Source organism: Belonocnema kinseyi, chromosome 9 (assembly GCF_010883055.1).
Source record: "Belonocnema kinseyi isolate 2016_QV_RU_SX_M_011 chromosome 9, B_treatae_v1, whole genome shotgun sequence".
Classification (NCBI taxonomy): Eukaryota; Metazoa; Arthropoda; class Insecta; order Hymenoptera; family Cynipidae; genus Belonocnema; species Belonocnema kinseyi.
The window spans coordinates 130545693-130560266 of record NC_046665.1 but is presented as its reverse complement, the minus strand read 5'-3'; the positions used below and the strand labels follow the sequence as shown (position 1 = coordinate 130560266).

General features: G+C 28.6%; 1 protein-coding gene across 1 annotated transcript in view; it reads left to right on the top strand.

Annotated features, from left to right (window-relative positions):
* Positions 1-5046, top strand: part of LOC117180808 — a 12688-nt gene extending 7642 nt beyond the window's left edge. Inside the window, exons 3-5 of the mRNA XM_033373317.1 lie at positions 805-887; positions 1190-1343; positions 4564-5046. Of these exons, the coding sequence (XP_033229208.1) occupies positions 805-887; positions 1190-1343; positions 4564-4781 (455 nt within the window). The 3' untranslated portion in view covers positions 4782-5046. The remainder of the gene's footprint in view (positions 1-804; positions 888-1189; positions 1344-4563) is intronic.
* Positions 5047-14574: the final 9528 nt, after the last annotated feature.

The following is a 14574-nucleotide window of genomic DNA, read 5'->3' as shown; positions in this document are numbered from 1 at the left end:
GGAATTTTATAATTCCAGAATTTTATTTGTTGGGAATTTTCTAATTATCGGAAATTTTACAATTCCGGAATTTTATTATTCGGGAATTTTGCAATTCCGGAAATTCTTTATTCGGGAAATTTGCAATTCCGGAATTTCATTATTCGGGAAATTTATAATTCGGCAACTTTAATATTAGGGAGTTTTGAAATTCCGAAATTTTTATATTCGGAAATTTTTCAATGGGTAATTTTAGAATTCAGGAATTTTCCATTTCCGGAATTTTGTCATTCAGGAATTTTTTAATTCTGTTATTTCTTTATTTGGGACTGATTGTTTGCGAATCTTATGATTCGGCAAGTTTATTATTCGGGATTTTGCCCTGCGGGAATTTTAAAATTCGGTAATTGTATTACATATACGGTAATTTTTCAATGCGGAAATTTCGTCGTTCGGGAATTTTCTAAATCGGCAGTTTTATAATTCGGGAATTTTCCAATTACGGAATTTTAATATTCGGGAATTTTCTAATTCTCTATATCATTATTCGGGAACTTTATAATTGGGGAATTTTCCAATTTCGGAATCATATTATTCGGAAATTTTCCAGGGCGGGAATTTTATAATTCGTAATTTAATTATTCATGAATTCTCCAGTGCGTGAATTTTATCAATCGGGAATTTTCCAATGTGGGAATTTTATTATTCGCGAATTTAAAAGTGTCGGGTATTTTATTTTTTGAGATTTTTCAGCAGTGCCTCAAAATCTAATAATTTAAATTAAATTGATATTGAAACAAATTTCAATTCAAAAATAATTTTTAGCTGAGGTTTTGATGATCTGCATTCTCCTTTATGCTGGAATCTCTTTAATTGTGAATGGTCTGCTATCTTTTGCTTCGACATCCGTAAGTATAAAAATATTTTTAAAAATTTACTTCAAATAAATCTAATTAATTGTAAAAACATTATCGCTTGTTTATTCTAAGAAAACGTTTGTTTATGTTTTTTATTTTTTGTTTTCGCATATTTTGATAAGATTATTTAATAGTGACATCCCATGATAGCGTTGTGATATTGTCACATTCTCATATTGTCATATTATCAAGTGAGATCAAAGAGATTTGAATTTCTGATGATTATCAATCAAAGTCATCGTTCCGACGAAGCTGATTCTCACAAATAATTTATATTTACGTGCTAATTGCAGAGGAAACCACAACTTACGCTGCCCTGGATATGCGTACAAGTAATTAACATAATCGATCAGAGCATCGCAATCGCAGTACATTTGTCTTGTACTGATTTCAGTTCTCGTGGTAAGAGATCTCCCTGGTATATGCCGATTTCTAGTATGTATTTAGGTGAGTCAGAATTCTATTTTTATCATTTACAAACCTTCGTTCTTTATTTTTAAATTTATATTAGATATATAGATAAACGTTTATTTGTCGGCCTGCTGGCCTTAAAAAAATTGACTTGCTTACACTTCCATTTTTTACAGAATTTTCTTATAACTACCTCTTAAGAATTAACATCTATCCACACCATATATCTAATCCGTTTGCTTTTATAGCCTAGCCTTCCTCGCTTTGCCTCTACTCGCCTCGCACACATGTCTCTCTTTTCTCGCTATGCCTCGCATTTCCAACCTCTGCCTCCGCGGCTAACACCTAATACTTATCTACTTTTTAGAATATTTACAGTTTTCTTACGCCTACTTCCTCTCTTATATACAATCTTTCCTTCACCATTCCTCTTTCTCCTTCTTTCTCCATCTTACCTAACACCCCCTTCATCCATGCTACTGCCCTTTTGTCTCCCCTTTCATGCAACAATACCACCATACTTATCCCACTCCTTTCCACCTCTTCACACTCCTCCAACCAGTGCTCAACTTTGGAATCCTCCTTCCCGCACAACTCACACGTTCTCTTCTCTCCAGAAAACCAGAATCTATTATCATTCTCCATGCAATCGCATCTCATTTTCGCAATAAGATCCTGACTTCCTTGCTCTCCTTTCTCACACAAATATTGCGCTCTTTTCTTTGACATAATCCACACACAGTTTTCGCTAAACCTTGACTCTCTTATATTCTCCTCTCCTTCTGCCTTCTCTTTCTCCATGCCATTTTTTTGAACCAACTCATATAACGTCCTTCCTAGCTCGTGCATCCTTCTCACTTCATCCATCTGCAATCCATTCGTTCTAAAGTACCTTTCCCTTTCCACCTCCATCTTCCCACCCCAACGTCTGTTCTCCTTCTCCCACCAACACTCCCTAACCCGCTTAGTTCCCCACTCTTCCAAAAATTTCTTATATTTACGCTTAAAATTAAGAATAAGGGCATGTGATACTTGGTCGTGTGGTCAGTCGAGTATAGTTCCCCCGACTTTTTCCCCATAAAAATGAAAATTTTTAAAAACTGAATTCGAAGATGCTAGAAAATATCATAACGGACGTGACTTGGCTCTTTTTTGATGGATAATAACAAAACAATTTATTGTGCTAAATAAAAATGTATGCATGCGTATGATTTTGAGGTTAGGGTCGTTTTTCAGCGCTTTCATTCCGATAATTTGAAAATTATTTATGAAATAAACTTTTTTGATTGCCTAAAAACAAGGCTAGTTCCGGGACATTAGTTACTATGTTTATTTGTAAGTTCAAAGTTTTCGGCGAAAAATATTTTGTAGTTTGGAAGTGACGCTCGGGAGAAATGTAGCACACATAACCTCGAAATATACACACACGTTTTTGGCGAAATCGAATTTTTTTGAATTTATCCACAAAAAAAGTGTACAGGTACTTCCGTTAGCATGCTCGCTATTATTCCCCAGATTTTGAAGACAAAATATTTATTAATCTCAGGAAAAAGCCGGAGGGATCCAACACTGCTAAAATCGACAGTAATTCCCAAGCGCTATGCAAATTAATAAAATTCAGAAAAATTAAATTTTTTGTTGAAATTACCCACAGAAAAGTGTGCAGATAATTTTGTTTGCTGAAATATTTTTTGGATGAAAATCCTTTTTGAAAATTTGTATTTTTAATTAAAAAATTGACCTGTTTTAGCAGAATTTTCACTTTTCTTGGTTAAAAATGCAACTATTTGGTTAAAATTTTAACAATCTTTTTAAAAAGTCAGACTTTTTAGTTAAATATTCGACTATTTGACAAAAAATTTACCTATTGTTTAAAATTCTTATTTTGGTGTTGAAAAATGAACTGCAATCTTTTATAAATAAAAGTTCAACTTAATAAAAATATTTTGTAGTTTTTATTAAAAATTCATCTGTTTTAGAACAAATATCATTTTTCTTGGATAAAAATTCAACTCATTCATTTTTTTATGAAAGTGAAACTTTTTGGTTAAAAATTGTTCATCCTTGCTTGAGTATTCAACTATTTTGTTTGAAAGATTTGGTTTAAACACTTTGTTAAGAGTTCATGTTTTTTGTTAAATATTTACATTTTTAGTTAAAAATTCATCTTTTTGGTTGAAAGTTGAACTATTTTGTTGAAAATTGATTTTTTCAAATGAGAATTCAACCACTTGAGTAAAAGTTTAACTCCATTGTTAAAAATTTATTTTGTTGATTGAAGGCTTATGTATTTGATTGAAAATTTAACTTTTGAATGGAAAAGCCTTTTGTTGTTTAAAATTAAATTTTTAATCAAAAATGTAATTTTTCCATTTTATTAAGATTGATCTCTTTTAGTTGAAAATTTTCACTTTTTAGTAAAAAAACAATTTTCTTAGTTAGAAGTTTTATTTTTGTTGGGAAAAAATGCATCAATTTCGTGGAAAAATAATTTTTTTCGGAAGTCATATTTTTTGCTAAAAAGGCGAAATTGGGAAAAACAAGTGTAATCTTCAAATACATAATTTTCAAACAAAGAAACTAATTTTCGACAAAATAGTGAATTTTTCAACAGATAAGATAAATTTTTAACTAACATGGTGATTTCTTCAAACCGAGCATCGAATTTATAGAAACGTAGTTTCCGTTATAACAAAGAAAAAAATGAATTTTAATTAAAATACATGAGTTTTTCTAATAATAGTTTTCAACTAAAAAAATAAATTTTCAACAAAATTGTTAATCCTTAACCAAAAGAGATTTATTTTAGACTGAACAATTGCACATTTAAACCAATGGTTGATTTTTCAAACAAAGACATTATATTTAAAAAAAAATGTTATTCTAAATCACAAATGAAATAGCTGAATTCCAGTAAAAAAAAATAATTTTTAAGGAAAAAAAAAACAATTTTCAACCAAACAGTTGCATTTTTAACAAAAAAAGATAAACTTTCTACAAAAAAAAGAGATGAATTTTTAAGTGAAAAAGAAATTTTCAACAATGAATATCATTTTTGAATAAGTAATGTTCCAACAAAAAAATTTTAACAAATTGTAATTAATTAGTTTAATTAAATTAATTTTAATTAGATTAATCCAAGAGATGATGTAAATATTTTTCCGCCGTTAACAATTTATTTGTGTGTAATAATAATTTTTAAATAAAAATTTGTATTAATTAAAATAATAGTGAAATTTTTCATTTTAATTTTCAGTGCTGAGTGCTTATTTTCTGATAATCGTCTGTGCTGCCAGAAAAGAATGGACCAATTCTTCACGAGAAAATGAGAATATTTATATTTCCACAATCACGAGAACTTACGACTTATCACAAGGATTAAACATGCCAAAATCTCCATCATATATATATGTTCAAAATTCATTTATGGAATCACCAAAATCCATGATTGAATCTAAATACACACAAGTTTGACAAATCGCGAAAAGTTAATAATTAATGACTTAATTTAGGACTGAATTACAATTTAAGTCTAAACAATCATCTTACTATTAGTAGAAAATTTTTATTTTTATTAAATATTTTCACCAGCAGATCTTATGTTTATATCCATGAATTAATTTATAATTCTTTAATAATATAATTTAACATTTACGGTATAAATGTGCGAAATAGTTAATTTGAAACCTTTTGTAATTTAAACAAAATTTGAAATTTATTTCAAAAATATATTCATCTCAAAAAATGCCTTACATGTTTAATTTATTTTCCAAATAATCGTATTTTTTATTTTTTAACTAAGAACATTATTTTTTAATTGAAAATGAAATATTCAAATTTAAGTCCAAAATGTTACTTTCCAAGATAAAAAAACGAATTTTCAACAAAATAGTGAAATTTTTATTACTTTTTTAAACTAAAAAATGTTCAACGAAAAGAATTATTTTTCACTGGCAAAAATTTGTTTTTAACAAAGTACATTCATTTTTAGCCAATGAAATAAATTTTCAATTAAAAATCTGAAAGTTAAATTTTGAGTCAAAAAAGTTTCTTATCAGCCAAAAAGAAACAAATTTGTAAGGAAACAATTCAATTTTGATCCAAAGGAATAAAAATAAAAAGTTTCCAAACCATTACGTAAATTTAACATTCAAAAAAATAAATTTTTTAAATTAAAAATAGAATAGTTAATCTTAAACTGCAAAATATTAATTCTTAATTGAAAATATCAATTTTCGAGCAGAAAATTTTCCCAAACAATTGAATTTTAACAAAAAATAATCCTTTGTTAACAAAGTTGTTGAATTTTCCACAAAATAATTAAATTTTTAACCATGTACTTGAACTATTCATCAGAAAAATTAATTTCCAATTAGGAACATTAATTTAAAACAAACTAGAGGAATTTTTTACGAAACATTTGAATTTTCAACAAAAAAAATAAATTTTCACATAAAAAAACAATATTAAAGTTTCTGTTGAAACAATTTATTTTTAAAAAAGGGAATCCTCAACGAAACAGTTAAAGTTTCTACTAAAGAAATAAATTTTCAACTAAAAGTGGGATAGATAAATTTTTAGTTAATAAAGTTATTTTTTATAAAAAAACCAATTCTCAACAAAACACTTAACTTTCATCCAAAGACATAGATTCTTAACTATAAAGATTAATTTTCTACTAGGAAAAATTCATTTTTAACTAATTGTTGAACAAAAACAGGAATTTTCAACCAAGCAAATTGATTTTTAGAGAAATGAATGTATTTTCAAAGAAAAAGTTGAACCTTCAATTAAAAAAGATACATTTTCGACTAAAAATGGAATATTTGATTTTTTTGAAAATTTATTTTTTTTTAAAGAAAAAAAAGCAAATTTCGAAAAAATAGTAAAGTTTTGAGCCAACGTAGACGAATGTTCAACTAAAATAATGCATCTTAAATAATTAAATCGGTAAAAAATATTTTAACTATTAACTAAAAACATGAATTCTGAACTGAAGATAAATGTTAAAGTAATTAATTTAATTTTTAACAGCAACAATAATTCACTAAAAAAGAAATAGTTCAAATTTTATATAAATAATTAATTTTCACAAAAAAACAAAAAAATGGTAACAAAACAGTTAAATTTTCAATGTTGATTTTTAAGCTAAGAATATGAATTTTAATATAAAATAATACATTTTTAACTACCATAGTCGAATATTCAACTAGCATGATTGATTTTGTACCAAAAAGGGATAATTTTTATAAAAATACATACATTTTCAACCATAAATTGAATAGTTCAATTTTCATTGACGAGCATTAGTTTTTAACCAAAGATAAGAATTTTAAAATAAAATGACGTAATAATTAGTTGTATTAATAATATTTTCAATTAAAAAATAAATGTTCTAAATAAAAATATCGACTTCTCCATTAGATTTGAGTTTTTAAATAAAAAGATTTGATATGTCAATATAGAAAAAAATTTTTTACAAAAATTTTGAATTTTTAACGAAAAAAATGAAATTTTAAGAAAATACATGAATTTTTAACCAAATATTTGAATTTGCAACTATTAAAGATAAACTTATTTTCTCATCAATTTAGATAAATTTTATATTTTTTATATTTATTTTTTATATTTTAATTTTATATCATTCGTGGCTACAAAATCTTTTCAGTTAAAAATTCAAATCTTGTGAAAAATTCTAATTGCTTAGATAAAAGAATTAATTTTGGAAATTGAAAATATAACTAATCTAGTTGAATATTCCATCATTTTAGTTAAAAATGCATGATGCTTGGTTACATTCGTTTTTTTTCTGCAAAGAATTAATCTTCTTGTTTGAAATTAATCTTTTTGGTTTAAATGTGAGCTATTCTATTTGAAGATTCATCACTTTAGTTGGTTCAACATTTAATTATTTTGTCGAAATAATTTTTTTTTCTTAATTTTTTGAACTGAATATTGATTTTTTTAAAAAATAAAATAAAATTAAATTAAATTGAAACTGGTCTAGTTAAAGATTAATAATTTTATTTGTTTCAAAATTGAAGTATTTCGTTGAAAATTTACCTGTTCCATTTCTGGTAGAAAAGTAAGATGATGTCCAAATGCTAAAAAATTTGAGAAAAATCACTCGCATAATTTGTGAATGACCACGTCAAAATTGGTGAGTTTTTAAAGTTAAAAAGATGAAATTTTCATAAGAATGAAAGATTCACGAGCATTTGGACATGATCTATGGGCATGTGATGAAAGTTTGAAAAATACGAATGACCCGGTGAAAGCTGAGGATTCTCGTAGGATGACGATTGGCTTTTAGAACCGGGAAAATAGTAAAATCTCGATAAATCAGAATGGGGGTTGAGTCTAATAGTGTGTATCAAATGCGTGCTCGACGGCGCGTGCCTGCATAGGAAGTACATATGAAAAATGCTCGCCTTTTATGTCAAAATACTTTTAAACTTCACGAATTTCAATCTCGAACAGCACATTTCCTATCTGGATTTAAATTGCAGATTCAGTCTCTTTTTGACTCTCCAATGACCTTCTTTGACCGAATTTTATTTTCAGAATTAGCCAACTTTCGAGAGACTTTCATAATAATGCCGATAATGTTAGCAAAAAATAATCTAAAATGCAAGAAAGCGCTTCGTATTTTATTAAAACGTTAATTGAGTTCTTCAAAAGTCCCCCTCCTATACTTTCTTACCCCTACTTTCGTTAAATCTCCTCTCCACACTTATTTCACCTTTCCCTACTACACCTTTCGTTCCACCTCTTTTTCCCACTATCTTCCTCCTTTCTTCCCCCTCTACCTGTACCTCTCCTCATTTGCTCTGCCACCACTCCCTTTCCCCTGAATGTCTTCCTCAATTCTTAATTTCTATCCCCTTCTCATACGCACTACCCTAGTAGCCCAATTCTCAACTCTCCTCACTGCCCTTCCTCTCTTCGAAACATTTCTCCTTCTTTCCTTCACTTTCACTACTTTTACCTACTTCCTCTTAATTTCCTAATTTCCCGTGATTTTCTCACACTTCTCCCACTTCCTGTCTTATAATTTTTGATCACTTTATCTCCTTTCCCTAACCCTTCACTTATTTTTCATTTTTCTGCCCTACTTCCCTAGCATTTACGTCTCACTTACCTAACTTCCTCTCCTCTAATTTAGCCTCACTTCCCCTTCCCTCACGTCTCATCTTTCTGCCTTACTTCATTGCCCTGATTTCTCTAATTCCCGCTTCTTCCCCTCTTCATAATTATCCTACTTCCACTACCTAATTTCCTCTCACGTTGTCTCTGTTGCCTTTACTTATTTTTCACATCTTTGCCTCACTTTCCTAGATTTTATTTACTCTCATTTCTCCTCCCCTAATAGTCATCACTACCAATCATTTCTTTCATTAAATTCTTCAAATTTCTATTTACCTCAACAACTTGTTCTCCCATAATATCACCTTATTTCTCCTCCTTCATTCTATTTTCTTTTGCTTTGCTTTTCACAACCTTATTTCTCCTGATTTTCCCTGATATCCCCTCCTCGGAGAGTTATCACTATTCACCCTCACTTTCTGTCATTTCTTCTACACTCCCTACCACTTGCTCTAATTCCAATACCTAATTTTCTTAATAATTCCTAACATTCACCTCTACAATTTTCCGTTCTTTCCCTTCCCTAATTATCCACATTTTTGCCTCACTTCCTACTTCCGCTTCTTTGAATTTTGCTTACTAGACGCCCTTACTTTCTATCATTTCTCCTACTTCGCCTCAACTCTTCTACTAACGCTACCTAATTTCCTCTTACGTTGCCTCCTCTTCTTGCCCTCATTTCTCATATTTTTGCCTCACTTCCATAGCCGTTATTTCTTCTTACGTCCCTTACCTCTTCTCCCCTTAATACTCTTTACTAGCATACTCACTTCTTATTTCCTTGACCCCCCCTTCCTCACTTCTATTACCCAATTTTTCCTGACTTCTATAACTTTCTCTTTGACAATTTTTTCTTTTCCCCCTTACCTTATCTCCCATTTTTTGTCTTACTTCTCTAACGACCATTTCTCTTAATTTTCACTGCTCCCGCTTCCCTTAATACTCATCACTACTCACTACCACATTCTATCCTTTCTTCTACTTTTCCTTACTTCCCCTATTTCAGTAAATAATTTCTACTCTCTTTCCTAACTTCCTTTCCCATAATTTTTCGTGTTGCTCCCTGCTCAATTTCTTCTATTTCTGCCTTATTTTTAGGCCTTATTTCTTCTCATTTATACTACTACCGTTCACCTTAGTTTTTCATACGATCCACCCTCACTTCTTACAGTTTCTCCTACTTCTTCTGACTTCTCCTGCTTTCACTATCTAAAATATCCTCACTCCCCGTACTTGCTCTACCCTAATTTATCCTCACTTTCCTAACTTTTTGCCTCATAATTTTCTCTCGCTTTCCTTTCTACCCTTTTCCTCATTTCCTATCTTTTTTCCTAACTTCGTTAGCTCCTATTTCTCCTTATTGTCCCTATTTCCCCTCCCCTTATTTCTCCTCACTACAGACCCTTACTTCCTATCCTTTCTCCTAAATCGCTTCCTTTGCCCTAATTTCTTATCACTTTCCCAATTTTGTCTAACATAATTTTCCCTCAGTTTCCCTCCTTCCCTTTCCTTAATTTTCCGCCTTTTTTCGCACTTCACTAGCCCTTATTTCTTTTAATTTTCCCTATTCCCTTCCCCTTGTTTCTCCTTACTATCGATCCGTACGTTCTATCATTCCTTCAACTTCCCCTACTTCCACTACCGAATTTTCGAACATTTCCCCTCACTTTCATAATTACCTCTCTTATACCTTCCCCTTCTTGAAGAATAGTTCAACGAACGGACAAGTAACCAAACGAAACTATAAGCCTTTCTACCCGGGGCTACGAAATCCTTACAAAGAACAACTCTTTTTTTTAATTTTATAAGTTTCCAAAATTTCAGAAAAAATTCAAATAACTTTGCGAGACATTTGAAAGTTTGGAACAAAGTTGTCAAACTAATTTGACACTGGAAATTTTTTCAAATGTGAAACAATATTTAGAGTTTCAAGATTTCGAACCCAAAATTTAAAAGCCTTTCAAAAGTTTTCAAGCAAATTCAACAAAATTTATTAAGATTTCTGGGAAAATTCCAAATAATTTTTTATTTCAAAATCTTTATTTTAAAAGAATATTTAAGAAGATTTTAAAGCATTTCCAAATTTTCTCTAGATTTTCAAAGAAGAATTAGAAATATTGAATATTGAAATATATGTTGAAGTTTTTTGAAGATTTTGAAATCTTTCAAAATAATAAAAGAATGTTCTAAATGTTACTGGGAGAATTTAAAGTGATTATTTATTTTGTAAAATTAATTTAAAGAGAATATTCCGAAATATTTTACAAGATTTTAGAAGTTTTCAGAAACGAAGCCGAAAAATTCGAAAACAATTTTAGAAATACTTCAAGTCAGTTAAAAAAATTGAGGCATTTGAGAATTTTTGAAAAAATAGAAAATATTTTAAAAGTTGGAAAGATTTTCGAAATTTTATCAATTTCGCAAAAACTTCTTCTAAGCGTAAAAATGTTCTGCAAAATAAAACAATAATTATTAAACATTTTCTGGATACTTTTTTGGACACTTTTGGATATTTTAATTCTTTTGTTGGAAATTCGTCTTTTTAGTTCGTAAATTAATCTTTTTAATTATAAATTTTACCTTTATTGAGGAAAAATGTAACTACTTCGTTGAAAATTAATATGTTTAGGTTAAGGCTTCAACATTTTTTTATTGAAAATTCAGTTTTTTTAAATTGATTCAGCTGCTTTCAAAGTCTTATTAAAATCTTTTTTGGTTAAAATAATAACTATTATATTTCTTGATAAAAATTCACCTTTTTTTTGGTAAAAATTCAACTACTCGGTTAAAAGTTGTATTACTTTGTAAAAAATTCATCATCTCACTTAAAAATTCCATTCTTTGGCTGTAAATGATTTTTGTTGTTGAAAATTAATATTTCATAGTTAAAAATATAACTGTTTTGTCTTGTTTTTGCTTGGGAATTGATTAAATTTAGGTTTGAAAATTATATTATTATAGTAGAAAATTCAACAATTTGGTTGAAATATTTTTCTTTTTTTAATCATAATTCTTATTTGGTTGACAAATCATCTCTTTTGATAGAATTTTGATCTTTTTTGGTTACAAGTTGAACTGGTTGGGTGAAAATTGTGTTTTTTTAAAGAATTAAATTGTTTTAAATTTATAATTAAAACATTTTTTGGTTGAAATATTAACTATTATGTTTTTCAATAAGAACGCATCTTTCTGGTACAAAATTAGTTTTTGTTGTTTTAAGCTTTAACAATTGGTTAGAAAATTGAAATATTAGGTTAACCAAAAAATGTGAATCCTGACCGAAAAATCTAATAGTTAATATTTCAACCATAAAAGATTTTAATCACAAAATGAAAACAGTTGAATTAATTTAAAAGAAAGAACAACGAATTTCCAATCAAACTGCTCAATTCACAGATTTTGATAAGTACTTTTAATTATTTTTTACTAAATGTATAACTTCTCGAAAAGAAGTGGTAACAACTTCAAAACAAATTAAAAAATAGCAGATAATTTTATTTTTATGATTTATGTTAAAATATAAAAGATACTCAGCAACATTTATTATTATCCCAGTATTGGACATACTTTTCGCGTTGTCTCACTTGTGGTCGGTTTACCTCAGAAGAGTGAAATTAAAAAAAAATTCTGTTCCAATTGCTAATTTTAATTAAAAACTTTCTTGTTTTAAATCAGAAAACAGTGAAACTCTTCTATAGCGCCGATTTCAGGGCTGGCAGTGGGTGGGTACTGACTCATTATAGCCCGCTTTGCTCTTGTTTGTTCACGCTTGAGTGCTCGCCTGAGTGACAACCGCAGAACCCGTGCACCCCACGCAGTTCCTGTTACACCTACCTGCAGCGCGGCGTGAATTCTCGGAAGGGCTATAGAAGGGAGGGCTATAGGAGGGAGAGCTATTAAGAGTTTCACTATATTTTAAAAACTTTTCACCCGTTTAGAAACCTTCAGAAGTCGTTTGAAATTATTCAAATTAAACAAAAAATTGAATTCACCGGGAAAAATTGCATGGATTTCTCTGAAAAGTTGAAGGTAACTAATATTTGAGTATCAATTCTAACAAATGCAATGATTAGGTATTTTTTTCTTAAACCTCGCTCTAATGAAATATAAATATCTGAGCAGAACAACCTTGACGCCTATCTCTGAGATAACGAATTGAAAATATTTAATTTAATCTTACAAAGAACTAGAATAGTCGTTAGCTCAAATGTCAATCTAAGCCGTCATTTGAAATTGAATTAGCTTTTCTTCCAATTAGAAAATATGAGGATTGATTCATCTCTTGTACTATCCTTGGTGATTATCTTCAATTCTATTGGTAAATATAATAATATAATATGTCTATCATTTTCTGTACATTTTTTGTAGGTATACTATAATAAAAATTTGGGCAATTTGATCTATATTCAATCCCAATTTCTCATTTCTTTTAAGCTTTAATTAAGTTCATGTAAATGACGTAAATTTATTCTGAGGGAATCCATAATGTCTGTTATAAGAATAATGTAATTCGAAAAGTGTCTCCATTGATGAGGATTGCGTGCCATATGTGCCATAAGTAGCTCTTGGATATTTGACACAAAGATTAATATTTGCACATCTGGAGTGTTCATCTGGTACTTTTGATTTCTGGCAAAAAAATTATAACACATATATTGTACTGATAATTATTTATTTGTAATACCAGAATTGTTTTTGAATGTAAGTTTGAATCGCGCTTCAAGTGTGGCCAACCAGCGATCATCCCTAACGCATGCGTAATAGAACAGGGTGCCAATATTGGCATCATTGCAGATAACCTATCAAAACCACATTTTCGCTGTGAGCTATATTTGATCTAATTAAATAGTATCAAGCTAATTATTTAGAGTAATATGTACTTAATTTTTTATTTTCTCTAATTCAACGTCAGGAATTAGGGATATAAAATTTTGTAGCAGTTTGTATCAAAATCACGAAGTAGAATAAGGAGACCTAAACTCCCAGCTGCATTTCGAAAATTTTGACGTATAGAGTCGGATTTCGTAAGTTGGCATCGTTCGTAGCGCCTCTTGCGGAAAAGCGTTGAAATACAAGTTTTCTAAATGATATTATTTCTAATTAAAAGCGTCCCAAATTGTACAATTTTAGATTAAATTTCGAAAATTGAACAATTTTATTAGAAAAAATTGGAAATTGTATCATTTCTACTTTGAAGCTTATAAAATAAGACAATTTTATTTTAAAAATAAGAATCGGGAATTTCAACGATTTGAGATTATAAGAAAAATTCCGAAAAAAAGACAAGTTCAAAACGTCAAAATGGAAATATTTTCCAAATTCAAATATCAAAATTTGATAATTTAAAAATCAAAGGAATTAAAACTATAGTAGTTGTAATTAAAAGCGTTTCAAATTGGAAAATTTTAGATTAAAATTTTTTTATTGGACAATTTTATTAGAAATGAGTTGCAATTGTATTATTTATAATTCAAAGCGTTTAAAATTGAACAATCTTATTTTTAATTAAATAACCTTGAATTTGAATAAATTAAGATTAAAATTTTGAATATAAGGCAAGTTAAAAACTTTAAAAAAAGAAGTATTTTCAGATTATAATTTTTAAAATTTTGAAAACTTTCTTATTTTGGTGTTAGAAAGTGAACTGGAATCTTCTTTAGATGAAATTTTAACTATTTAAAAAAAAATTTTTGTTTTGTTTAATTCATCTATTTTAGGAAAAATTTCATCCTTCTTGAATAAAAATGGAACTTTTCAGTTGAAAATTCAACTCTTTTAGCACAAAATATAATTTTTTTTTTGACAAAAATGTAACAATTTGTAGAGAATTCAACATTTTTGTTAAAAAGTCATCCTTTTTTGATAAAAATTCGTCATCTTCAGCCAAAAATTCATCTTCTTGGATTGAAAAGTCAATTTTTTCGTAGAAAATTATTTCTTGTTTAAAAATTCATATTACGATTGTGAAAACTCGAATGAAATCTTTTTCAATCGAAAAATCAACTATTTGTCAGAAATAATTTATATTTTAAGTTAAAAATTCTTCTGTATAGTTGACAGTTTAATTATTTTGTAGAAAACTGATATTTTTAAATTAAAAATTCAACAAATTGAGTAAAAG